The sequence below is a fragment of the Diabrotica undecimpunctata genome, chromosome 7 (assembly GCF_040954645.1).
Source record: "Diabrotica undecimpunctata isolate CICGRU chromosome 7, icDiaUnde3, whole genome shotgun sequence".
Lineage (NCBI taxonomy): Eukaryota > Metazoa > Arthropoda > Insecta > Coleoptera > Chrysomelidae > Diabrotica > Diabrotica undecimpunctata.
The window spans coordinates 31,720,020-31,747,918 of record NC_092809.1 but is presented as its reverse complement, the minus strand read 5'-3'; the positions used below and the strand labels follow the sequence as shown (position 1 = coordinate 31,747,918).

At 32.7% G+C, this 27,899-nt stretch overlaps 1 protein-coding gene across 1 annotated transcript in view; it reads right to left on the bottom strand.

Moving 5' to 3' along the window:
* mei-W68 (meiotic W68) overlaps positions 1–27,899 on the bottom strand; it is a 68,025-nt gene that overhangs the window by 2,989 nt on the left and 37,137 nt on the right. Inside the window, exons 3-8 of the mRNA XM_072538770.1 lie at positions 24,133–24,523; positions 23,439–23,635; positions 17,034–17,253; positions 13,027–13,158; positions 10,582–10,769; positions 5,187–5,473 (exon numbers count right to left, since the gene is read on the bottom strand). Coding sequence (XP_072394871.1) covers positions 5,187–5,473; positions 10,582–10,769; positions 13,027–13,158; positions 17,034–17,253; positions 23,439–23,635; positions 24,133–24,523 — 1,415 coding nt within the window. The remainder of the gene's footprint in view (positions 1–5,186; positions 5,474–10,581; positions 10,770–13,026; positions 13,159–17,033; positions 17,254–23,438; positions 23,636–24,132; positions 24,524–27,899) is intronic.

Below are 27,899 nucleotides of genomic sequence, written 5' to 3'. Positions count from 1 at the left end.
AGAAGCTGTCATTTATTAGCTAAAAGTTAGATGTTATTCGCAAAAGGAAAAAAAAAACACATGCAAGTTAACAGACCAGCAGTACTTGCAGAGTAAAACAAAAAATGGGTGGTACTGATCGAATGGATCAGAATGTGATCAGATTCGGATTAGAAACAAAAAATGGCACTGGACATTGTTAACATGGGTTCTTGATGTTTCAGTCAATTACGCATGGTGTTTGTATCGAAAATTAAACATTCTCAGATGTTCCAAATAGACTTTCGAATGACTATCGTGCAAGTTTATTTGAAGAAATATTCATCTCCCAAAGGCACTTTCAGGACTCCATCCCCATCTTCTAATGCGCAAAGAGTAGCCGATAAAATTAGATATGATAGGATGGAACACCTAGTGGATAAAATCCTAAACGACAAAAGAAGACGTTGTTCAGGAAGATTTTGCAAAAGGTCAACACACACTATGTGTAAAAAATGTAACGTATCACACAACCCAAAATGTTTAAATTCCTTTTTCATTATTTTAAGTTTTTAAATAAATAGAACTGTTTACAGATATATTTTGTAGTTTTTACACCCATTAGCTCCTAGCGTTACATATATGTAACATCATATACTGAGTGATTTATAAATCCGAATGCGTAGTATTTTTTTACTAAAACTACTCCCAAAAAAATATTAGCATCACATTAAAAACTGCGAAAAAATAATCGGGGCACTAATGGGTTAAAAAAAATTTAAATTGTTGTTTTATTCTTTTTTTCATTGCCAGTTATTTTATCTTGTAAAAGACTAAAGATATTCGTTTTCCCGAAGTATAAGTAGTATATAAGGACTTTTAGTTGTAATATAACTTTCTAGGGAAACCTTTCTATCAAATTGCCATAGTGTGTGTTTACAACAATGTTTTTTGAGAGTTGTAATATTATTTTTTAGATCTGGGCATATAATGGCTAGTAAACATGTGTTAAAGATATTTAGTATTACTGAATTTTTCAGTAATGACAACAAAACTACTATTAACTACGAGAAAACGAATATATTAAGTCTTTTACAGGGTAAAATCACTAGCACTCGAAAAATAATAAAACATTAGTTTAATAGTTTTTGAACTTAGTAAGTAAATTCAATGATTTCTTGATTAATTTTGAAATAACTCCAATAAAAAAAACAAAATACCTTACAATACAGTAAAAAATAAATAAAGCCTTAATTAAACAATAACATAACCTTAAAATATGAACAGTAAGAGTAAATATCTTAATACTTTAACTCTGAACCAACCGCGCAGAATGAATGTTCATAACCAAAAGTTCTTATATAATATTTAAACAATTAAAAAACCAATATTTCCAACTTCTTATGAGACAAATACACACAAATTAGAAATGTTTGGAAAGGTTTTCTAAGCCGCGCCCATTGTGACGTCAGAAATTAGGTAGTTCGTTAAGTACTACTACTACTACTTCACTTTCACTCTCAGCTTTGTTTATACCTATATATTTTCTGACGTTCCAAACCTTAAGAAGTATTTCGGCATATTTAAATGACGTTTAAAAAGTCTAGATTTTTAATTCGTGTTCTAATTTGTCAAGTGACTTTTCTGTATGGAATAAATCTTACGAAACTGTGTATAGTAGAATTTCACTATTTGGGAGAGTGATTCATCGTTTAAACGCTGAATATCCTCAAATTTAAATGTACACAGCGGCCCTCGAAAACTACCTGCTTTCTCAATTGCAATTTGCGTTTTCTCATAAGAAATTACACAATATTATAAGTAGTATATTTATTTGTGCTTCTCTATAGAAAAACTGACCTGGAATTGTCGTACAATGTAGCCAATTCTTGTTCACAAGTAGTAATTATGGTCATACAAAACCTGTATTCTTCCACGCAGCGATTATTACCGTCATAAAAATACCAAAAAATATAATTTTTTCAATAGTAAAAATTAAGCACAAAATTGTAATTAAATAAATTTTATTTATATGTTCCGTTTCGTTACATTTTTAAATTAATAAAATAAAAATCGATATTTTAGAACAATATTTTTCAATCGTTTGGCAACTTTGGAATTAGCGACGGAACTCCGTTTCAATTCCGACCCACAGAAAGCCGTAAAACTAGTTTTTGTCGAGCAAGTGCCCGTCAATAATAGGTCATTTACATTGCCGTTTCTGAGGGTAGGGCATGTGTTGCATTTTGTGAATATATTTTATGCGATAAGTTTGTGTTATTGATAAAACGTGTTATTGATAATACGAGTGTTATGGTTTGTCGTTTTATAGTAAATTTTTAGTTATATCCTGTGATTATTTGGTTTGAGTTTTATTGGAGTTGGACGAAAAACCGAGTTGTTCCAAGAGAAGACAGCAAAATTCTAATGTTGATTCCAAAAATGAAAAGCCGCAAAAGAGACGGAAAATGTTAACGTCCGAAGAGAAGGTAATGATACGAAACGTTTATGAAGGAATTGTTGGCAGAAAAATGGCATTAAATGTTAGCCAAGCGGTCGACATTTGTAGCAGTTTAACAAAAGTATCCGTTAGCTGTATTTATCGTGTACTTAAAAATACATCGGAAAATAAAAAGCAAGAAAAAGGTAAAACTAGAGGTAGAAAAAGCATTGTTTTGAATGACGAGACAAGGAATATTATACGTCGAAAAATTCTTTCATTTTATTTTTGGAGTGAAATTCCAACACTGAAAAATATTTCTCAAGAGCTCAAAAACGATGACTCTTTACCCAAGATATCTCGTAGAGTCTTAATCAGGACCATGCGCGAAATGAACTTTCGATATGTAAAACTCAACAGAAAAAGTATGCTATTAGAAAAAAATAAAATTATTGTGTGGAGAAGAAAATATTTAGAAGAAATACGCAAAATTCGCAGCACTGGACGCAAAATATGTTACTTGGATGAAACCTGGATTAACGAAGGTCATATAGTTGGAAAAGTTTGGCAAGATTTAAATGTCAAAAGTAAACGCGAAGCATTTATAGAAGGCTGATCTACAGGATTAAAAACTCCATCAGGAAAGGGACGGCGTTTAATCATCACCCATATAGGAAGTGATACAGGGTTTCTTGATGATGGTTTTCTTCAATTTGAGTCAAAAAAAGGGGATTATGAAAGAAATTGAAAGGGAGGATTCAAGAATGGCTTACAGAAAAGGGGATTGCATACGAAGAATCAATGCTCAAAATTTAGCTACTTGACATTGCACGGTTAAGGAAAAGTGAATATCTTAAATATGCTGTAGATGAAACTGCAAAAGGTTATGGTGTCAAAGTTCTGCGTCAACCACCTTATCATTGCGAACTTAATCCCATTGAACTTATCTGGACGCAAGTCAAAGGAGAAGTAGCACGCAATAACAAAACGTTCAAATTAAACGAAATTAAGAAACTTTTGATTCAAACAATCCTCCATGTAACTCCAGAGAAATGGGCTAAATGTATAGGCCACATAATTAAAGAAGAACATCGTATGTGGGAACTTGACACTCATATCGAAGTTTTAGTAGAGCCAATTATAATTACACCAGGTGGTGAAGATAATGACAGAGATAGCAGCACTGCATCTTCAGGTTTAGACAGCGAATAATATTTTCTAATAGTTTAATAAGAACATCAGCGTAAAAAAAACCAAAAACAAAAAAAAAACGAAAAGAACATAGTAAGAGTGTATAGTGTTTGTGTTTAAATATAATAGTACAATGTTTTGTTTTTTTTTTTATTTTGTTTTATAGGATTTTATTTTGTTTTGTTTTACTGTTTAAGTGTTTTGTTCATTTTATTTAATAAGACAATATGGCTCTTGGCGAACACCCATTTAAAAAAAGTAACGCGCCACAAGACATACCTCTGGGGTGGTGTGGAAACTGTCTTAAAATTTGTTTTAAAAAAATTTCATTGTGTAACTCTTTAATAACGGGTCACGTCAAAAGACGTTTTAGCGTAACTTCCGCGACAGCCGGTTGGTATCAGTAAACTTTCTGCAAAATTACTTGTTTTTTATAGCTTTTTGTTTGTGGCATTCTGTATTTTTAGGGGAATGTGGGGAATGAGCCACAAAATATTTATTCATATGTTTATTTATTGACGTTTCGATCTCTATATCTAGAGATCGTTTTCAATTATACAAATGATAGTAATATTTATTTTCTATGGCTTTTCGCTTTTCGTTCTGTATTTTTAGAAATAATGTTGGGAATAAGCCACAATATATTTATTCAAATGTTTAAATTACGGACGTTTTGATCTCTATAAAGAGACCGTTTTTAAACATACAAATGACAGATATATTTATTTTTCTATAGCTTCTTGTTTGTGGAATTCTGTATTTTTAGAGAAAAGGTTGGAAATAAGCCACAATATATCTATTTACATGTTTAATATACTGACGTTTCGATCTCTATTCCATTTTTAAAGATAAAAAAAAAAGAAAATATACAATATAAGATTATAAAAATATATAATAATAAACCAATAAAATAAATATAACAACTATTATTTATATCTCTGAAAGCGATCTTTGGATATAAAGATCGAAACGTCAGTAAAAACTTGTAAATAAATATATTGTGGCCTATTTCGAACATTAATATTTGAAAAATAAAATATAATTAACGTTAAAATAAAAGTGAGTGTACGTCACTGGATTTTTATACGTCTTTCCGCATTTCTGCGCCTTTAAACGATGAATCACTCTCTCAAATAGTAAAATTATACCATAACAATATTTAAATTAACCTTCGACGGATGGAGTTATCTATGAACAAAATGCTTTCGATTTTGACATAATATGTCGTTTAAGGCATGACGTCTATAAAAAATTTAAGCAAATTTTTTTATAGTTTTGTAACGTAGTTATGAAACTATATTCTTGTATTTTGATAATTACTATATTTTTTGGAAATAAACCATAATTATAATTAAGTATAATTTATTTTTCACGTTTTGAATTCCACTTCGGAAATCGTATTTTGAGAACGACTTCCCCAGTTGGAAAACGAAACATTACAAATAAAACATTTTTAATTATAACTGTGTTTTATTTCAAGAAAACATGGCAATGGATTTGTAACGTTATTCGTGGCCACAATTTTCTTTAATAAAGATAAATAGCCTAATTATCCATAATATGATGATGACGATGATGTTGCAAATATGATACTTACAAAAGATCCAAACTTATAATTCAACATAATCTGTATGCCGTGAGGATCTGCGTCTACCAAAATAAACACAGGGAGTGCCATTGTGGTCCATAGTTTTCTTAAAAACAGTTGTGTATTCAAATCGGGATAACCTTTACCTGTTATCATAATAAACGGTAACTTTAGTTTAGCTTGGAAGTCTTCGTCAATCAGTTTTTGAAAAACAGCTTCCTTTTCGACTACTAGTATAAATCGAGCTGTTGAATGTAATTCTGCTATATCTTCTATATCTTGGGGTATTAGTGTAGCTAAAACGGACAAATAAAAGAATTTGAGAATTAACAACTTAATTTACATTAATTGAGTAGTATTTGTTTAGAGGATAAAATATACCTATCTGTATCTATATGAAATTCATATATCCTACCTTTATAACAAATGATCTAATGATAATATAGTCCAGTATGCATATATTTAGGGCTAGTTGTAAATAAAGTTGGTTGTAACAACAGCGTGTGAAAGTACTTGGCAGTGAGTCACGAATAAGTTATGGTGAGCACCTGTGGTTGGTGAGGCGCACGGCCTTGCTGGGGGATAATGCCTAACATCGGCGGCATAAGTCTGAAAGGAGGAGGGTTTTGCAGGATGGGGTGTGCAATCCATAATCACCTACGTGGCCCTAGTCAGGAGTGGGGCGGTAGAAATGTCGTCATACCGTAAGATTTTGACACGTACAGACAACAATAATATTACATGTGACAAGCGCCTAGAGAACTGTCTTTGCGGCGGCACTGTAAGCTGCGTTCTTACCCACATCTTGGCATATGAAAAGACCCACTTATTTCGACTAAATCGGAACACGGGTGTGACTTAGAATGCGCTGAGTGAGGAGAGAGCCACATATATACAGAAATGGCAAGCTAAATGGGATGCTACGGTGTATATGGCACAGGGGATTAAGTCCCTCATACCGTACTTAAAGATTTGGTTCGAAAGTGGGCACCGGCCACTCTTACTGCGACTTGGTCGACACTGTGACATATAATCTGTTGGAATATGTACGATGTTGTATGGAAAGGAGTAAATCTGTGAGACATATAATAAAGAGCATGAGAATGGACGAAAGTACGTGGGCTAGGACCCACTTATATCCATGGATTTGCTTGACATTTTTCTGGCAATTCGTTTGTTGCCAATATGTGCTTTTCCTCTGGGGGAGGTTACCACCCCAACTATGGGGGTGGAAAAAGTTCATAAAAACGATTTTTGGTAGTCGCTAGAAAAGTGAACTTTAAGACAAACATGTTTAGATTTTTTTCGAAAAGTCAATATTTTTTGAGCACATATTGCCATAGGGTAGGTTTTGATCTTTGATCTATTTTTTTTAACTACTGTTAAAATTTCATGCAAATCGATGTATATAAAATAAATTCAGGGGTTTTCTACTATTTTACCGTTATATCCTGGACTATAAGGAGATTGAAAAGAGACACGACAGCCTGAGCTATTTTAGGTGTAGTTCCAGGGTGATGAGTAAAGCTCAGATGAGAATCGGGTGAATGGGGCGTCGCGTCGTCGTGTGTGGGAGCCCTGAGACGCCTGAGACCTACTTTGGTAGATGCCCAGAGAGAGTAGACGTCGAGAAGACGGAGATGAGATGTGGGCGCAGGGCTAAAGATATGATAGACCAGAGCGGTCTTGGTATGCACTCGCGGAACAAAATGTGAATGAGCGGAAGGGGGGTTTTAGTGGGTAGGTTCTCACTCTGGCGGGTATTGCATTTGAGCTCACCATATGAAACAAAATCGATTAATAAGGTACGCCTGGAATATTTTTTAAGGGAACTCAAAAAGTTTTATTAAGTATTTAAACTAAAGTTATTAAGTCTATTGGCAGCATGCTAGCGAATGCAAGTAACTAAGATTGAGAATATACATGGAAACGAAGATGAAAAAATAATCAACAAAGGGACGTCTAATTGTAGTTAGAACGTTCACTATGTCAAACAATTAAGAGGTTTCGTCGACCAGAAGGAAAACGCAATCAAAAAGGAGGACTGAGGACTGAGGATTCTGAGGACTTTATTACCATTCAATATTTTCAATCTAAACAGTACTCAAAAATGTCTTTTAAAAAAGTTTTGAATACGGAATTTGGATAAACAGAATTTCTTTTCGTCTCTCGCGGTTCGAATTATATACGTTCTAATGTAAATTGAAGATTCAAGTGGATGAAGGAGCTATGTAAAATTTTTCTAAAAACCGTTTTTTTAATGGACAAAGGTATTATGTACCTATTTATCACGTGGCACCATAAAAATTATAAGATTCTTAACAGAAGTCTAGAATTTTAATGGATGAAGGAGTTATGTCACATTATTTTCGACTGAACAGTGGAAGAAGGTATTATAGTCATATGAATGATGGCGTTAAGTGACACACATAACCCCTTCATCCACTGACTAGCCATTTTGTTTTACTTGGTGAGTCGGTATTGCGCGGACGTGTTCTGTCAGTATTCCAGTATTTTACAGTAATATCATAATATTAATGCTAGTTAACATTTAAAATGAGTTCCAGAGGTAAATAAATGTTAAAGCTAGTCCAAGAACAAATAGACTGTAAACAAAATTTGACAAATGATAAAAATGTATTTACAACGAGTTCTAACCTCAAAATTGTGTTTTCAAATGTAACGGGTAATTACAATTCTCTTGTAACAATAATTGTTTCAAACTTAATTATTAAGTTTGATTATATTTTAGGGAATAGGTATTACCACAATATTTACATAAAAGTGTAAGTGATCTGGTTGAAATAGATTACCCAACCATCATCTATTACAATTTTTTACACTTCAGTGTATTTCCGAGGATTTCCCAATTTTTGAAAATAATTTTTAAACAATACTTAATTAGGAAGTATGAAATGAATTCATACAAACGTATTAAAAATACTATTGAACTTATTTTGATGGTAATATAAATAAAAGATAAATTGCGTTATCGAATTTATTTTTAAGTAAAATATAAATGCATTTTGACTTTTTTAAAATTGGTAGATCTAAGGGACATTTCGGTAGATTGGTAGATAGGTATCAAATTCGGTAGATCTACCGATAAATCGGTAGATGAAATATCACTGGTTTCTATTCACTTTTATAAGTAAATACATAGTTGCTTTATTTCAAATTTGGATGGGACGCAACCATTCTTGCCAGACAACGGTGAAGATACTTTCCGAATAATGAATTAAGCAGTTCTTCAAGAACAAGTGACACGGAGGATGAAGAAAGAGCGGACCACAGTCATGTAAAAAACCTTGTTGAAAGTAGATTCATTTCTAGAGACAAAGAAGGAAGCAGGATTATTCAAAAGCCTTCTAACGAGTCTAAAGAGGCTAACCAAGGAAATGAAAAAAAAAAAAAATAAAGAAAGCAACAGATCTTTTCTAAAACAGCAAAAGTTTTCAAAAAAAAAGAGATCCAAATACCTGGAACAAACGCAAAGCAGCTTTTAATAGATCAAAAGGCAAAGAATACTTGTCCTACAAAAACATTCTCGTTCCAAGAAAGAAGCCGAAAGAAGGTATTCTTTGTAGACAAGGCTGTAGACTTTCTTGTAGTACTAAATTTTCAGAAGATGTCAGAAAGGCATTTTTTGATGAATTTTATAGACTTGGTATTAATGCAAAAAATGCTTTATTATTTAAATCAATCACTAAAAAACAGTATTAAGGAAAAAAAATGCTGTAAAACATAAAACTGCGTCATATAAATATAATGTTATAAAAGATGGAATTACCGAAAAAGTGTGCAAAGAAGCATTATGTGCTGTATACTAAATAGACAGGAAGAAAAACTTGATATTATAAAGAGTCGTATTAATAATGGTGTTGCAGCACGTTTTGCAGATAATAGGAGTAAGCACTCCAACAGACCATACAAAATAGACCAATATGTTATAGATTTTGTGATAGAGCACATAAGTAATTTTCCTGTAGAAATATGTGAGCAAAATGTATGAGTTCTATCTTGAGGAATGAAATCTAGCAGGACTTCTTGGAAAATTCAAAATTAAAAAATGTTCATATTTCAACATTTTTGCGACAGAGTTTAATTTATCATTTGGATACCCAAAGAGTGATACGTGTCGTATCTGTGATGGTGGTGAATCTAACGAAGGGCATAAAGAAAACTACAAAGCAGCAACTAAAGCGCTCAAAGTTGACAAGGAAAAAGCAAAAGTTTCAGAAAAACAATACTGCAGCCAAAAACAACCACGTTCAAAGCACTTTACCTTAGGCAAATGTGGTTTTACAATTTTTGAGTGCACATTACAAAAAAAGGCATGTTTTTGTACCTGGACTGAAGATCTTGCAAACAGAGGAAGTGCCGAAATATGCAGTTCTCTACTTAGATATATTGAAGTTGACGAAAGCATCACCAAAAGGGATTATCTGATCATTTGGTCCGATTCATGTGCAAACCAGAACAAACACTTGCACATGATTAACCTTTATCAGTATCTCATTTTGAAGGGTTGTATTGACCACAAAATTCCTGATGTTGGCCATACTTTCCTAGACTGTGACAGAGATTTTCGAAGAATGGAGAAGGTTTTACGAAAACACGATACAATATATGTACCAGAAAGGTACCGGGAAATAATTTCAAAAGCTAGCCGAAAAAATCAAGTTATCGATATGACTCAACACTTCAGAAAGATTGATGATCTACCGCAAAAACTTCATCTTATTAATAAAAAAAGGATGAACTAAATGGATAAGTCTAGAAGAGTGTGGTTCCTATTTGTATAAGGAACCAATGACGAAACAGTTCCATTTAGAAAAGTATATATTCTTCAAAATAAGAATAGAACAAAAGCTCCAGAGAATATTGAAATCGAAAGAATTCAGGAGAAATATGGGACTATCTCTGAAGAAAAAAATTCTTCCATAAAACAGTAGGTGTTGATTTACATTTTCTATAATTTTACAGTGGATGAAGGTGTTATGTAATGTTTTTTTTATTTTGTTGAGACATAATTTTTTGGTGTATTTTTTTGTCAATAACATATTTCATATATTAGTAACAACAAAGAGAAGTTTTTATCTAAGAATAGTGCATGTGATAAAAGTTTACGATGAAAAACTTCAAACTTAATTTTCTTAAAATCTGAATTTTGTAACATTGCACCTTTATTCACTGGTGTCTTCAATTGTTTCCTGTTAACATTAAGTTTTAGTATATAGGAGTTTTTTATAATTCGAATTTCTGAACATTGTTCAGCAAAAGTTAAGCCAAAAGTAAATGAAAAACTATGAAAATCTATAATATTAAACTAAAAGGAGAAAATATGATTTCTATAAAAACAGGTATTTGGACTTGCATTTTTCTATTTATCATTTTTACATACCAGATATATTGCAGTCCACGACTGAACCATGTGTCGTAAAAATTTTTAAATCCCCTAACACTAATCCTTTCTGGCTAACCACATTGAAAGCCCACGGTCCTACGTCCAGGATACAACTGATTGCATTTATAGCACGGTCGATGTAATTTTGATTTTTTACAAAATGTTTCATCTGGTAAAAAAGCTCTCTAGAACAAAAATAAAAATAAGATGAAATGCACTGATTGTGACCGCTTAAAAAGGTACCACTATTGCATAAATAATTTATTAAAAATCCTTTATAAAAGGTATATAATTGAAATACCCAATCGGGCTATATCACAAAACGTTTTCGGAATCTGCATTCCATCATCAGTGTTTCTAGGTGTACATGTTTTGAGCCACTAAATATTTATGTAAAAACCCGTTAAATGTTATTGGTGTAAATTTGGATTACATTATTCGATCTTATATGTTAAGATGTTAAAGTTATCAGTGGACTTGATAACATAACAACGTACGACTCTTCATGAAGTTGTTGGTCCTGAGACAAAGTGTCTACGAGGACTTGTTGATAGCAACTATGTACAAAGGTGTACAAAGGAAATTATTTTATAAATATAAATTAAAATGAATTTAAAAAAAATTCACAAATAACATTGATTTACTTAATAAGTATGTATTACAGCGGTGTTAAAAAGCCCTGCATCACCTTAACAAATACATGAAAATAGAAGTTTAAGGCATTTACCTTAAATATTTTTTAACCATTTACTATCTACATCAAACAAGCACTTAAACACAATATAATAAAATGGAAACACAGCAAAAATTTTGATTAATTAACAAAAATGTAGTTCGGAAATTTTTTTATTCAATATTACAAAAATTAGCCTATTTACATCAAGACGATATTGTACATCACATTGAACTAATTTAAACTAATTTTAATATTTAATTGGCCAAACCTTGTTTTAATAACTAGTTCACATCTTTTGAGCATGGTATTTATTAATTTTTGCAGTTCTTCCATGGAAATACAGTGATGCCAAGCGTGGATTAGAGATTCGATTAATTTCATTTTATTTGTGGGTTTGCTTTTGGAAATGATGTTTAATATCCTTTGCCACAAATTCTCGATAGGATTGAGGTCCGGGGATTGCGCTGGCCAATCCATCCTATCAATTTCATTACTCTCCATCCAAGCTTTAACCAATTTTGCTCTATGGCAAGGAGCATTATCATCCTGAAAAATAAATTTTTCTTCGCCAAACAGGTCTTTTCCATTACGCAGCATCTTATTCTGTAGTACCTCAATGTATTTGGTAGCATTAATCATCCCAGAGACAACGTGTAGGCGACCAACTGCTCGAGCGGACATGCAACCCCATATCATAACAGAGGTTGGATGTTTAATTGTGGGAAGAACACAGTTTGGAGAAAATTCTTCACCAGGAAATCTTTTGGGGTAGGCATTTCCAGCATGATTATTAATATTGAAAGTGAATTCATCACTAAACAGTACACTGCCACTGCTCTGATGTCCAGATTCGTTGTTCCTTGGCCCATTTCAAATGGTGCAATCTTTGCTTTTCTGAAAGCAGTGGTTTCTTCCGTTCCTTACATCCTCTAAGTCCAAAACTAGCAGTTTTTACTCACAGTGGAAGTGCACACGCTTACACCTGTAGACTCAGACCACAGCTTCGTCAATTGGATGGAATTAAGGCTTTTGTCTGTCAGACTTGTTCTTCTTAACGCAGCGTCATCCCGAACAGAAGTTTTCTTTGGTCGGCCACTACGCGGTCTGTCGTCGATTTTTCCTCGTTCAGCATACTTCTTAATGACTCTAATTACTGTAGATTGATTACAGTTTACTGCGGATGCTATTTCGCGACTAGATTTGTCGTTTTTATGGTGAAAAATAATTTCAAAACGCTTTTCGTCCGATAATTTAGTTTGTTTGGTCTGGGATGATATTTTGACCTTTTTATCAAAAATCAAAGAGCGAATAAATGTGTTAGGGAAACTACAGTGTTTATATAGTCAAAATATGTGGCAAATTTGTCATTAAGATTCAATTTAATAGTACTTTAACGACTTAATAATCACCTCATAATTTTCTCGGATTATGGGAAATCCCTTCAATCAGATTATTTTAATCTTTTCTGTAGAATTTTGAGCTAGTAATTAAAAAACATTAGTAAGTATGCCGATAATGCTAATTACAAGCACAAACTCAAAATGAATTAGCGAAAATATACAAAAAACTTGTGTTAAACCTCAAAACCTATAAGGTGCTTAGGTGATGCAGGACTTTTTAACACCACTGTAGGATTTCAAAAAACTTTGATATAAAAAGTTTAGGAAGAGGGCGTATGGCGCATTTGTTTAGAGTTAGGGTTGGCGCCTTTTTAAGAGTTTGGGTTGACGCCTTTTTTAGACAAATAATTATAGATGAAGATTTACCTTTTTGTTACTTTAGTGTTTGTTTCCAATAACGCCTGGATTTTTTTCATGAGAAGCAAGATTAGCTTAAATTTCTGTGAACTTCGTTTTGATTTGGACGAAATTTTGGTCCTACATGTTTTCAATTCTACTCTAAAAATTATATACCTAATTTAAATATAAATAATCGACTTAAAAAAAAGAAGTTAAGCCACAACAATGAACATGATTCTAAACATAAAAAAGTCTTGAAAACATGAAAAATTCTGGTACTTTTGTACTTTCATATTTCAGTTAAATGATTTAATTGTTGTTTTGAGTAATTAGATTTGCAATATCTTTCAGTTGAATGAGGTAAATTTTTTAAATCGAAATATCCTATTTTATTTGGTTTGTGCTGAAAATAATAAACGAGGCGAGCAAAAAAGTTTTTCCCTCTTAATAGACCCGGTTAACTCATGGTATAAAGAATAAGAAATTGTATCATGCGATCAACCAGTCATATTTATTATACCAATTTACATTAAATCCACGATTTTGACTATTATCTTACGATTTAACAGAAGTTAAATTTAGCTGTGATCTTTCTAAGGTTTTAATAATATATGCTTTAGTATCTATACTTAAAGAATTAAAATTATTTGTGAGCAGCCAGTCGATTATATTTTCAGATATTTTGATTTCGTTGTACTTATCCATTTTATATAAACAACAAACAAGGGTACATAAATTGTAAAAATAACCTTACCAAGCTAAGAACAACACAAATCAAAGATACGAAATACAAATCAAACACATAAAATCACACCAAAAAAATAACCTGATACTTTACTTAACTTTATAGAAAATAAGTAAATAAAACAAGCGAGGCTGCTCTCCCTTGCCTCCATAATTCTGCAAATTATGAGGTAAAGCGACAAAAGTTTTATCTATCGAGTGTATTGTTCTTCTTCTTTATGTGCCGTCTTTTACCAAAGGTTGATGACCATCAAACGATAGGTTTCTCTGTTTTGTGCCGCATGTATTATGTTCGCAGCTTCTGGTATTTGAAACCATTCTCTCAAGTTTCTCAGCCAGGATTTCTTCTTTCTGCCCAAACCTCTTCTACCTTCAATCTTGCCTTCCACGATAAGCTGTAGCAGACTGTACTTATCATTACGGAACACATGGCCCAGGTATGACGCTTTCCTCCTTTTAACAGTTGTTAACAATATCACCTCTTTACCCATTCGTCTTAATACCTCTGTGTTGGTCACTCTGTCTGTCCAAGGTATTCTCAGTATGCGTCGATACAGCCACATTTCTAGAGACGCTAACTTCTTTATAGTTACTGCTGTTAACGTCCACCCTTCAACTCCGTAAAGTAGCGTAGAGAGTATGTAGCATTTCGTGGCGTGCCATCGGAGGTTAACGATTAGGTGGCGGTTGCTTAAGAGCTTTCTCATTTTGATGAATTTGGATCTTGCTATTTCAATTCGGATCTTAATCTCTACATCTGGGTTCCACTTATCATTTACTGTATATCCCAAATATTTAAATCGGTGTACTCTTTCAATACGTTCGGCTTCAATATTCAGGTCGATATGTTGAATGTTCTTTTTACTGATCACCATAAATTTAGTTTTCTTTCTATTGATCTTCAGTCCAAATTGGTTGCCAGTTGTATTTACTCTATTTAGCATCATCTGTAAATCTTCGATGTTATAGGCCAGTATAACAGTATCATCTGCATATCGAAAATTACTTATTGGTACGCCATTAATCTTGATGCCCTCGTTGTACTCTTCCAGTGCCTCTAGAAATATTTGTTCCGTGTACAGGTTGAAAAGCCGTTGAAAGAATACAACCCTGTCTAACCCCTCTCGAAATGGTTACGTTTTCACTCACCATATGTCCATTTTTCATGTGGGCTGTTTGATTCCAATATAGATTTTTTATAATCTGGATGTCCTTAGTGTCAAGTCCTATAAGATTAATGGTAAAGTAATAGTTCTATGAGTTTGTCATGTTTGATAGTATCGAATGTTTTCTCATAGTCGATAAAACAGGAGTAAACATCTTTCTGTTGATCCAGAAATTTTTGAATCAAGACTTGTATTGCAAAGAGCGGCTCTTGAGTTCCAAAACCGCATCTAAAACCGAACTGTGTTTTACTTATGCTGTGTTCTAATTTTGCTCGTATTCAGAAATGGATAATACGCAAGAATACTTTAAGGGTGTGACTCATTAAACTTATAAGGCGATATTCACTACACATCTTAGAATTCGATTTCTTGGGAAGGGGCATAAATGTAGATTTCAACCAGTCCGATGGAATTTGACCAGTATCGTATATCTTATTAAACAGTTCTAGTACTACATTCAGGTTGTTCTCGTTAAAAGCTTTTAAAAATTCGACTGGTATTTCATCGCATCCTGTTGCTTTCCCATCTTTCGTTTGATCTATAGCTTTTATCACCTCACTTTTCAATTTGCCCAAGTCTGTAACTGTTCTTCTTTATCTACAATAAGTTTGTTGTTCTCGTCTATTAACCCACCAAACTGTTTTTTCTTGTAAGTATAAGTAAACTCCTTGATTTTTTTATGAATATTAAAACTATCGTGTCTTCGTTCTAGCTCTTCTATCTCTTGACGTTTTTCTTGTAACCATTTCTCTTTGGATTCTTTTATCTTTCTGCTGACAGCTCTATCCCGTTCTTTATATTGTTCGGGATTATTCTTATTTTCCCTCCTTCTGTCCATAAGGTGTAATATTTCATCTGTCATCCATTCGTTCTTCTTCTTCCGCTCATGGTTACCAATGACTTCTTTCGCACCGTTGCATATAGCGTCCCTTAAGTTGATCCAGTCTCTTTCAATATCATCAGTATTGGTTGTTAAAGCAACATTACTGTAAATGCTGAGTGTATTGTACGTATTGGGAAAATATATTGCTGCCTCCGCGACGTTTGTCGTAAAATCGTAACGTTGATGTTCATAAATCGAAGGCTAGCCTCCCTTGCTAATTATGCGCGCAGCGTGAGGCCGCAATTGCGTGTTCCAATGCTAATGATTCGTGCGTACGAATATTTGTGATAGTATACTACTGGTAGTGTACTTTATATATAAGAACGCTTTTTGTTTCTCGCGATTCAAAAAAAAAACAGTATAACGTGTGTAAAAAATGTATAGGGAGGCTAAGCCTCCATTGCCTCCTCTGACGAGCCGCCACTGCTGAAAACCATTATATATGAATCTATGTTTTAACTTAAAGCATCGAGGTAGAATCTATGGAGAAGCTATGAGCATATTAACGTGTGTATTAAAAACGGCGTAGGTAGGCGTGGCTAACGGTGATACCAATAGGGCGGTGGGATCATGGCCGGACTCAATAATATTAAAACTACTATAAAAATGTGACTAGTTATTCAGAAGATTTAATCATAATCTAAAAAATGCAATACATTTTTAATAAACTATGATTTATTTATCCCGCGGTAAACACTAAAAACACGATATATTATACATAAAGATAAATTAATACAGTCAAATATTATTAATTTATTCTCTGAAGTACGGGCCATTACTTTGTTTACATATTTGTATACTAACCTGTAAAATGTTATTCCTGAAGATTTTTTATTAACATTGCTTCTGATACTGCAACTACGGTACTGTAATATTATTACCGTTTCTATAAAAGTATTATAAAACTAAAAATATTCGAAAAACAACAAACGTAAACAAACATATACGATCTGTCAAAAGTGTCAAAACAATCTTAACAATATGGCCGAAGTGAGGTCGTTTTTAGTCACGTGATGCCCTCTCCATAGATTTTAACTCGATGACTTAAAGCCTAGTATTATTTGAGTGTGGATATTTGAGAGGTGCACATGTCACATAAGTCTCCTATCTAGGTTGACTCAGAAATACTTTACCTCCTGAGAAAAAATACAAAACTTAAACCAACAAGTGAAAAAAAAAGGTAAAAAAGATAAATTTCTCCTCTTAATTCTAAGGTTAATAAAAAATAAAAAAATACATACGTATCTTGAACATATTTTTTAAAATCATGACGTCTGTACTCTAAAACTGGTTCTCTTTCATTTACTATATCCTCGTATACTACCACAAAAACATTACGTATTTTTCTTAATATGTCATTTGCGTCATAATATGGTACACACTCTGGTTTCCCCTCGAAAAGTAACGATTCCTTTTTTAAAAACATGTCGAAATCTTGTGTATTTTTGAACTTTTCTGGATCTGCAAAAACAAAAAATATAAAAAAGTTTATTTAAATCGAATAAATATTTTTAACACGTGCAGCTGATAGAGAGAAATATTAAAAGTATATTTTTGTTTATTTTATTCCCTTCCCTATTTCCCTTTAGGTTATGTACCCCTTAAAGTCTTCATGTCTCTTTTTCTAAAATGGATATAATTCTACAGAATGATCGACAAAAATCGTAATTAGAGCAGATTTTGTAATAAGACTTATTTTAGATGGTTAGTCACTCCCATACAAGGATTTCAAAATATATATTACATAACCTAACATGTATATAATTTACTGATTTCTTTAAGACCCAATTTTAAGTTATTTAAGAAAAGACTACAAAATGACTTTGGTTAAACAAGAGAAACAGGTGCAACACGAAACTATACAAACGGTGGAAAAACTCTGCTACTTAGTCATTGGTTAACTGCAATAACACACACATATAAAGAAATAAAAAAAGAATATGTTATATATGGCTAGCCGCTGTTTTTTTGGCCTAGATCTTCAACTAACAGCGAAAAATATGTCAAGACCAACAAAGTGCTAACTTTATAAAACAATAATACGCCCAGTGCTCACCTACAGATCGGAAACATGGGCAATGACGACCCAAGATGAAGAGTTACTACGAATCTTTGAAAGAACAGTATTGAGGACCATATATGGCGGAGTTAACGAACAGAGTCTGTGGAGAAGACGACATTTGGTGATGCAGATATCGTAAAAAACATCAAAATAAACCGCCTAAGATGGATGGGCCACGTTATGCGGATGGATGAAAGTGATCCTTCTAAAATAACCGTGCTAAATAGGCCGGTCGGAAAAAGAAGAAGGGGGCGACCTAAACTCAGGTATCTGGACGACGTTCAGGAGGATTTGAAGGGAGATTAGAGTAAGAAGATAGAGAAGACAGACACTTGACAGTGAAGGATGGAAGAATGTTTTAAGGCAGGACAGGGCTAAAGAAAATGCCGAATGAATGAGAAACATAATGAACGATCTCCTTAGAAGAGAGAAATTTCCCACGGTATGGAAAGCGCGAAACCTTATCCCCATCCCTAAAACTGAGAAAGAAATGAAAAAACTGGATGCTTTTAGACCAATATGCTTGCTAAATACACTAGGCAAGCTATTTGAAATTCTCATAAAGTCACGCCTCGAAAAAAAAAACAAAATAAAAGAAAAGGCAGGCCTGTTGGACCGCCAGTATTGGTTCAGAAAAGGCAGATCTACCATAGATGCCATAAAGAGGTTAGTAAGGAAGAAAGAAGCATAGAGGGGTTGGTGGATGGTGGCACTCTTTCTGGATATCAAAAACGCATTCAGCAACGCGAGCTAGGGGAAAATTATCAGACTATTAGAAGAAATGGAAATATTCCCATACCAGCAGAATTTAGTGAGGGATTATTTCACAGACAGAAGCATTAATATAACTAACTATGATACAATGAAGACATCTGCCAAAGTGCCACAGGGCTCAGTTTTAGGTTCGCTATACTGAAATTCACTCTATAATGACATACTGGAAATAAACCTAGAAGAGGGAATACAGGTAATTGCTTATGCAGACGACCTGTCATACTAGTGGAGCACTTCGAGAATGGGCTCATACTGGATAGGGCAAACACAGCCTTTGAACTAGTTAGGATGTGGCTAGGGGAGAAAGAACTGACGCTAGCTACACAGGAGACGGAGGGCATAATCTTCAACGGTCCAAGATCGAGAGAACATATTTCAGTCACTTTTGCAGGAGAAAATATCCTACCTGTCAAGAAAGTCAAATATTTGGAAGTAATACTGGACACTAAATAGAGCTTCGGTGAACATTGCTTCGAAAGTTGCCTTACAAGTCATAGCAGGGGTGCCACCAATTCATCTACTAGTGAGAGAAAGAGCAATCACGTACGGCATGAGGGACAACGACTAAGCAGACGAGAGAGGAACGAAACCGAAGAGTTGGTAGACGAAATCATCAATCTATAGAGGATTCTCTGGTTTCTTTGAGAGTTGCCTTAAATTCGATAAGTACTAAACAATTCAATGATTTTCAAAAGCTGCTAAAGTGGATTCCAGCGAGGTTTCACGATTTTTTTCAAACTCTAGTGTATAAGATACAATTCAGATTATTGATAATTAGCGGCAGTGACCCTGCAACAAGAAGTTTTTTTAGTACTCGTATTAATGGTTTTGTTACAAATAGTTCCGTATAATATTTTTATTTCTTTATGTTGTTACGATAAATGTGAATCATACCCACTGGCCCCCTCTTATACCTGCGATTGGAACTTTCCAGATGAGGATCAAATAATATCGTTGGCGTCGTGACCGAAGGTTAAAGAAGCAGGCTGAAATTTCTAGATAAACAAATCAGGTATAAAACGAACGATTTGAGATTTAAAAGGACAGTCGAAAACAAGTGTCGATTAATAAATTGTTCGCGCGGCTATTTAAATTGTGACCGGTGTGAATGTTTTAAATAAATTATATAAGTGTAAATAAATTAATATTTAAGTGTTTCTATGTAGATTAAATAAATAAATGTATGTAAATAAACTCATAAAGTGTTGTAAAGTGTAGAACATTTTTATAATAAATAAAGTCAATAAATTAGATTTATAAAAACAGTTCAATATCTAAACATTTCCTTAAATTCTGTAAAATAGCTATGATATTTTTCGTAATAGAGCTCCGTCTTTGCCATAAGATGGGTGGCAAAATTAATATTAAGTCACAGTCAAAAATTGATTTTTCAGAGCAAAAATGTGTTAAGTCCATTTTTTTCCAGAAACAGTAATAGGTATTTAAAAAATTTTCTTTTTATTGGTAAAAAGAACAATGATCATAAGTAGACTTTGGCAAATATGCAAATAAAAATGTAGAAAATATGCGCATAAATATGCACGTGTTTACCCGAAAATATGCAAATATTTTACAAAATATGCATACAAATAAATAAAAAAATCGTAAAATAGTAACAATTTTATTTAAAAAAAAAGTGTACATAACTAAATATTTCCTACTATTCATTAAGATTTACATTTATTTTAAGTAACTACATCATTTTTAAGTAAGAATAAACTTATTTAGAATTATGGTAACAATAAATGACCAAGTGGTGTTCAAAATTTTCTAACAAAAACTTGTGGCTTCTGTCTGAATACATATATTTATATATGGAAAAACTTCGTTCAACATCAACAGATGTAACGGGAGCATTTTTCAAACTAACCAAAACATTTGGTTCTAAATTAATTGTTTCCGAAATATTTCCAGCTAGAACACTGACTACTTCAGAAAGAATATGGTAACCTTTATTTTTTTCCATAGTAGCTTCAAATTTTTTTAAAATATCTTTTCCAATATTACCTCTAACGTTCCGACAACATGACGCAAATTCTTTTATTAAGGCTGTACTTTCGAACAATGACAGTTTTGGTGATTCTAACTGAGTAATTGTTTTTTGAAAAAAACTAAAATTTGATTTTATAAATGAAAGTTCTTGTTGAAGCAAGTTACTCTGAAAAGTTTGTTTAGAATCCAAAAGAGATTGGGAACTTTCATCTGTTAACGTATCAATTATGTTCGTTATTTTAACAAAATGATCTGCATAAAAATTAGCTGCTTCTAACCATGTTCCCCATCGCGTTAAAATAGGTTGTGGTGGAAGAGGAATGTTAGGTAGCATTTCTTTATAAAGTTGAATTCTTATAGGAGATTTAAGAAATACTTTTTTGACACTGGATATCATGGTATTTACAAGAGGAAACTTTTTTCGTATTTCCTCTGCAACTCTGTTTAATCCATGCGCTACACAAGTAACATGTATTAAATCTGGGAAAAATATTTTTAAATTTTGTCCTGCTTTCACCATATAAGGAGCAGCATCCGATAAAATAAGCAGTAATTTATTAGAAGGAATAGTTGTCGGAAGAAAAAAAGTTGCTAATGTTTCTTGTATAAAACGCGAAATTGTTAAAGCATTTGTTTTCTCAAGTTGCTGGCATGAAATAAGATGAGATTTTGGTAAGGTATCTTCTTTAAGAACACCAATCAATAAATGAGCAATATACTTTCCTGAGGAATCAGTGGTTTCGTCTACAGATATGTAAAAATAATTATCTGCAATTTCTTCCTTAATATTAATTAACACCGACGAGTATAGCCCGTTCACATTATTTCTTCTTAGAGACCGATCACTTGGAACATTAAGTTTGCAATATTTTTTTAGAAACGAACTAAAATTTATATTTGCTTATTTTGAAAGCGGTATGTTTGCAGACACTAATGCGCGACACAAGTTTTCATTAAAAGTTTCTTGCTCATCTAATTTTTTTGAAGTAGATTGGAAACATTTAGCCATTGAAGTTTGATGTTTTCCTCCTATTTTTCCTTTTTTTGCAATGTGTGAAGCAGTTCTCACATGTTGGTCTATCTGAAATTTCTTCTCACATGCTATCTATAAATAAAAATAAAAACCTTTATTTTAACCCAACCTTTAAAATATAAAAATATACAAGGTGTTTTTGGTTAATCAAATAACTGGTTTGGAAAAAAAAACACTCGCTAAGTGTTTTAAATGCAGTATTAATCCACCAATTTATTTCATGTTACTAACCATTAGTACATCATATAACTTATTTTAAAATTCAACAAAAGTTTTTTTTTGTTAATTCAATTACAATAAAAATAATTGTGTTTTAGAATAGCTGACTTCATAAAAAAAAATAAAGGTGAAAAATTTTTCTAAATACACAAAATTGTATTGTACCATGGACAATTTTTTCTCACTAAAGGAAGCTATTTTTCATTTAAAAACAACCTACGAGTACTAAATTTCAAGTAAATACGTTTATTGGTTTTAAAGTTATTGTTGTTATTAACTAAAAGAATTTAATTTTTTTTAATTTTAACACCCTGTATCTCGAAAAGTAAATAAGTTTGACCCCTCATTAACTATATCGTTTTGTTCAATTTTTCGAGAAGTATCTACAGTCAAACGTTGTAAGTGTCATTTGGAAACACCCTGTATGTATGAAATATTAGATATTTAATAGAAAATATTAGATACTTACAATTTTGCCACAGACTGAACAGTAGATTTTTCCCATATCCATAGACAGCTCTTTATAAGGTTTAATCCAAGTTGAAGCACTGGTTGTTTTAGGCATTATAAAATCACAATCTTCCTTTTTGTTACGCACAACGAGTGTTTACGCTTTGAATATCAAAACAAAAATTATTTACAAATCTGAGCATCAAATTAGAAATGTTTAGGTACCTAATTCAATAAACTGGGAGATTTTGGAAAATCCCTAAATTAGGAACAAAACTATTAGCCGTTTACCTGCTGTTAAGATACAATAAATTGTAGATAGATTTGGGGATTAGATCATAAAATGCAAATGAGCGAACCCTTAGCGATTATCCAATAACTGAATGCCTCAGTGACCGAGACTTTCTAAGAATGTTGAGGGCTACTTAAATTGATCTTCTTTGAAATTGTAAATGTTTTGTACCTGTAGAGATTACGTACTTAGATCATTTCTTGATTAAAATGACTACAAAATTTTATACAAGAATTGAAATAAATTGGTATGTTTAAAAATTTTCAAATACAGTATAAAAATCTGAACTTTTATGCACTTTATGCAAACTTTTATACAAATATGCCAAAATATGAAATATTTGCATAAAATATGCACAATATGCAATATGCATATTTGCCGAAGTCTAATCATAAGTCACATTTATAAGAATTTGCTAAATAAAATTTAATGTATTAAATGGAAAATGTTACAGAACACTAAAAAGAATTTTTATTTTCGCTTTTCCGTAAAATTTATATTTTGTGACTTTATACACTTTTGTTCTGAGGTAGGGTTTTAAAATTATCAAATATTCCATACACTTATACGAAAAGAATATGTTAATTGTAAGGGCATCGTGATAGGTTGTATTTAAAAAATTGAAGGTTCTATTAATATTTTTAGAGTATTGGTGCTGTATCCATTTCTAAGCACGCCAGCTCTACTGGTTGATATGTGCCAAATTTGCTATTTATTTTTTTTTTGTGATGACCTTTTGTGAAATTTAATAATATATTATTATACTAAAACAGAAATTAAAATAGTAATTAAACTAAAATAATATTAAATAGAAAAAATATAACCTGCTGTTATTTCCCATTTACTGCCATCCGTTACACAAGACGAAGACGTCGATTTCGAACTAAGACTTACTGATTTTCTAAGTTGTGATTCAGGTTCTATATAGTTTTGGGTAAGTTTCTCGATAACCTCCTTGATACATGTTTTAGTTCCATTCATCTCATTATTAAGAGTAACATTCTTTCTGAACTTCTTAAGCCTTACAAGAAAATTAAAAATGAATAAATTTTATTATGTGCAAAATGTACCATATTGTATACCAGCACAATTTCTAGCATTAAAATGTCTTAGGTTACTAATTTGAACTACTTGCTGGTATCCTGTACAACAAAAATAAAAATATTTTAGAAAATTTAAGTTTGATTGTGCAACTCTAAGTGGTTGGTAGGCTTATAATCTCGCATTTTGCGTATTCGCTCAGGATCCAATATGCTACTGAGATGTGCTAAATTTACTTTAATCGAATTCAAAGCTTGATCGGGATGGATACAAAAAGGTCAAAGTTGTGATGGATGTCATATGCCTGATAAAATGACTGTCCTAAATGTATAATTGATTGTTAGTTAACTTTAGAATTAATGTAGGGCAATTTGATTTTTTTGTTACACAATTGACCTCCGATATAAATGATATTATAAAGAAATCCTTTATATTACAAAAAATGTATCAAAAGATTCACGTAAAGAAATGTCTTACCTACATATTTTTATGTTCCCTTTTTTCAATCGTTTGACATAAGCAATTCTTTTGTTTCGTGATTTTACATCCAGCGATGTTTTCTGTACACATTTTAAAAATCGTTGTCCATTGCTGTCCGTTTCAGAATCAATTAGTTGTTGTCTTTTTTTATGTTTTTCATATTCTTTACTGAGCATTAAGAGTAGGTCATCATCTGGACTACTACGAGACGCATCATAGGAGGGTTCGCTAGTAACATTTTCAGTTTGATGTTCCTTTGATGTCCTGTCTATTTCTTTAGATATATTATTTTTGGTACTAGTGTATATTTCTTTAAGACACGCATTTTTCAACAGATTACCTAGTCGTTCTGAGTTCTTGGTAGTTGTTGACTTTTCAGAAGGAATATCTAAAATAAATTATAATTACCGTATATAATTTACATTTATTTCTCTAGGCTTGCTAGTTCTGTATCTAGGTCGTCTCCAGATAGCGGATAGAAAAATGTTCCCAAGAAGGCTGTATGAAATAATGCTAGGTTGATGCTATTGCAGTTATCAAAAAACTAAAAAAATTATGATAAAGAGATTAGAGACTTTATTCAAATCTACAGTAGTCAGAAAGAAATAAAGAGCTAAAAGAGGAATCTTTATATATATAGAGCTATTAACAAGAGAATCGTGAGATTAAACATAAATCATCTTCGATAAAACCAGACATTTTTAGTAAAATACACTCTGAATAAATACAAGAATAGTGACCAAAATGGTCAATATAAATACAAACTAAGGAACGTATGTCCAAAAATTGGTAACACTTGAAGTTATCTTGAACGGAGCTATGACAGGTGACATTCTAGACAGATACGGAGAAAACACTTTAAATGACTTCTGATAGAAAGATAGAAATACAAGGTGTTAGTAAATAAGTGCGACAAACTTCAGCTGGTGATTCTGCATGAAAAATAATGACAGTTGGCCATATAGACGTATGTCTGCAAATGCTTCGTTTCCGAGATACAAGGTGTTAAAAATTTTCTTACAAACTGGCGATTTATTTATTACCCTGAAACCCATTAAATATATTATATGCATATACAATTTAGTAGGTTTTAAGAGGTAGTTATTGCGTATTTTTACGACATACAGTTGTTGATCAATTTTTTAGAGCCACCTATTAAAATTCTTTATTAAATTAAATTTTGTTTTACAAAAAGGGTATATAATTGAGCTATAAAATATATTATTGTGTCTGTTTCCATTTGATTATCTTGTAACATATTATGAAAGTATAATAAATAGTCTGGCAACAGTGGTAACACAGTGGACGTGGCAATACGTGACTCAAATGCCATTGTTTGTCAGTGATGTCTAGCCTAACTTGCAACTCGTGTGCATATTGTTTTGTATTCTTGGAGTTTAGAGGTATAATAAATACTTTCCATTGCTCTCTAGTGATATACTGACAGCGGTATACTATTTTTTTTTGTAAATTTAGCAAACATTGCATGTTCGTTAAACCAATGGTACCAGAACATCATGAAAAAGGCCAAAGACATCTCACCAAGGAAAATAGCAGAAATAAAAACTTTCTTATTTAACACAGCAAAGAAGCGATAAATCAAATAAATAAGACGATCACAAAGGCAATAAGAAAAGACATAAGAAGCTACAATGTAGAAAAAACAAAACAGGCAAAACAGTCAATAGAGCAAAATAAGAACATGAAAGTTTTGAAGAGGAGCGTACAAAAGGGGAAAATAGAAATTGACAAACTGAGAAACAGAACTGGAGAAGAAACAACGAACAGAGATGAAATATTAAGAATAGTCGAAGAGTTCTACACAGAGTTATATAGATCAAGAAAAAAAGATAACAATACGGAACCTCCAATTACACTAAAACCTGGGGTATTAAACCAAGGATCAGATTTAATGACCGATATAACAAAATCAGAAATCAAAGAAGCCCTGAAGAAAATGAAAAATAATCGAACCCCGGGTGAAGATGGAATAGTATCAGAAGCACTAAAAATTAGAGGGGATGTATTACTTGAAAAAATTAAACAACTTTTCAATATCTGCCTTCACAGCGCCAATATTCTAACAGACTGAAACAACGCTACTATGATTCTATTACACAAAGCAGGAGACAAAGCAAATTTAGAGAATTACAGACCGATTAGCCTCCTCAGCCATATATATAAGTTGTTTACGCGAATACTAGTTAAGAGAATGGAAAGAAAATTAGAGACTTATCAACCAAGGGAACAGGCAGGATTCCGAAAAAGTTACGGAACAAATGACCACCTACAAAGTATAAAAACCCTAATAGAGAAAGCAGTGGAATACAATAAACCTCTAGTTCTAATAATTATCGATTTTCACAAAGCCTTTGACACAGTTGAGCTAAGCAAAATATTACAGGCGCTTAAAGAATGCAGGCTAGATTATAGATATACTAAATTATTATACAAAACATACCTGCAGGCAACAACCACTGTCAGATTACATACTAACAGTAATCGCATAAAAATAAAACGGGGGGTTAGACAAGCAGACCCAATGTCACCTAAACTTTTTAATACGGTGCTAGAACATGCTTTTAAGAATTTGGATTGGATGACAAAGGGAATAAAAATAGATGGAGAATATCTAAACAACTTACGTTTCGCCGATGATATACTTATAATAGCTGAAGATCTAGGTATGGCAAGAGATATGGTACAGGAACTCGTTGTGGCTACAGAAAGTGTAGGTTTAAATATAAATATCTCGAAAACAAAAATCATGACCAATTTGGTACCCAACCAGAACATCAGTATTGGTGGGAAAGAAATAGAACTCGTAGATAGATATAAATACCTGGGACATGAAATTATGATTGGCAGGGATAACCAGACTCATGAACTGAAGAGAAGAATTGGCCTTGGGTGGGCAGCATTTAGAAAACTGAGAGAAACTTTTAAAAGTGAGCTGCCCACATGCCTAAAGAGAAAGGTATTTGATCAGTGCGTCCTCACAGTCTTGACGTACGGAGCAGAAACACTTACCTTAACAAAAGCAGCAGCTACCAAACTGAGAGTCACGCAGAGAAGAATGGAGCGGTCCATGTTAGGAATAACTCTGCGAGACAGAATAACCAACGAAGACATCAGGAGAAGAACCGGAGTGACTGACATCATCGAGAAGATAGCCAGACTAAAATGGAGATGGGCAAGACACATAGCCAGAATGACAGATGGGCGATGGACAAAGAGGGTATTGGAATGGAGGTCAAGGGAAGACAAGAGAAGCGTCGGTCGACCACCTACAAGATGGACTGACGATTTAAGAAGACTCGATAAAAACTGGATAAGAGCGGCGCAAGATAGACGGGGTTGGAAACATGAGGAAGAGGCCTATGTTCAGGAGTGGACTCTTGAGGCTGGATGATGATTTAACACTAATCACTCAAGAGAAAAATAGCATGAAATTCTAAAGTTTGAAGGGCAACTGTGGACCGTATAAAGAAAAAACTTGACAAAAAATTGGATTTGAAAATGACGCAAAACAAAAATGTGGTCAAAAAAAATTATAACACTACGAGATGAAAGAAAAATTGGAGGTATTGTCTTGGCAAACAGAAAAAACCTCTAAGGATTTTAACGAAAATGATGCAGGCATCAATATTTCATCAATAGCAGCTCTTCGGAGAATAAAGGACCTAGGGTTTTCAACCAATCGCCCTGTAAAAAAGACGCTACTCACACCGGCCATGAAGAAAAAAAGGCTTCAATGTTCTAAA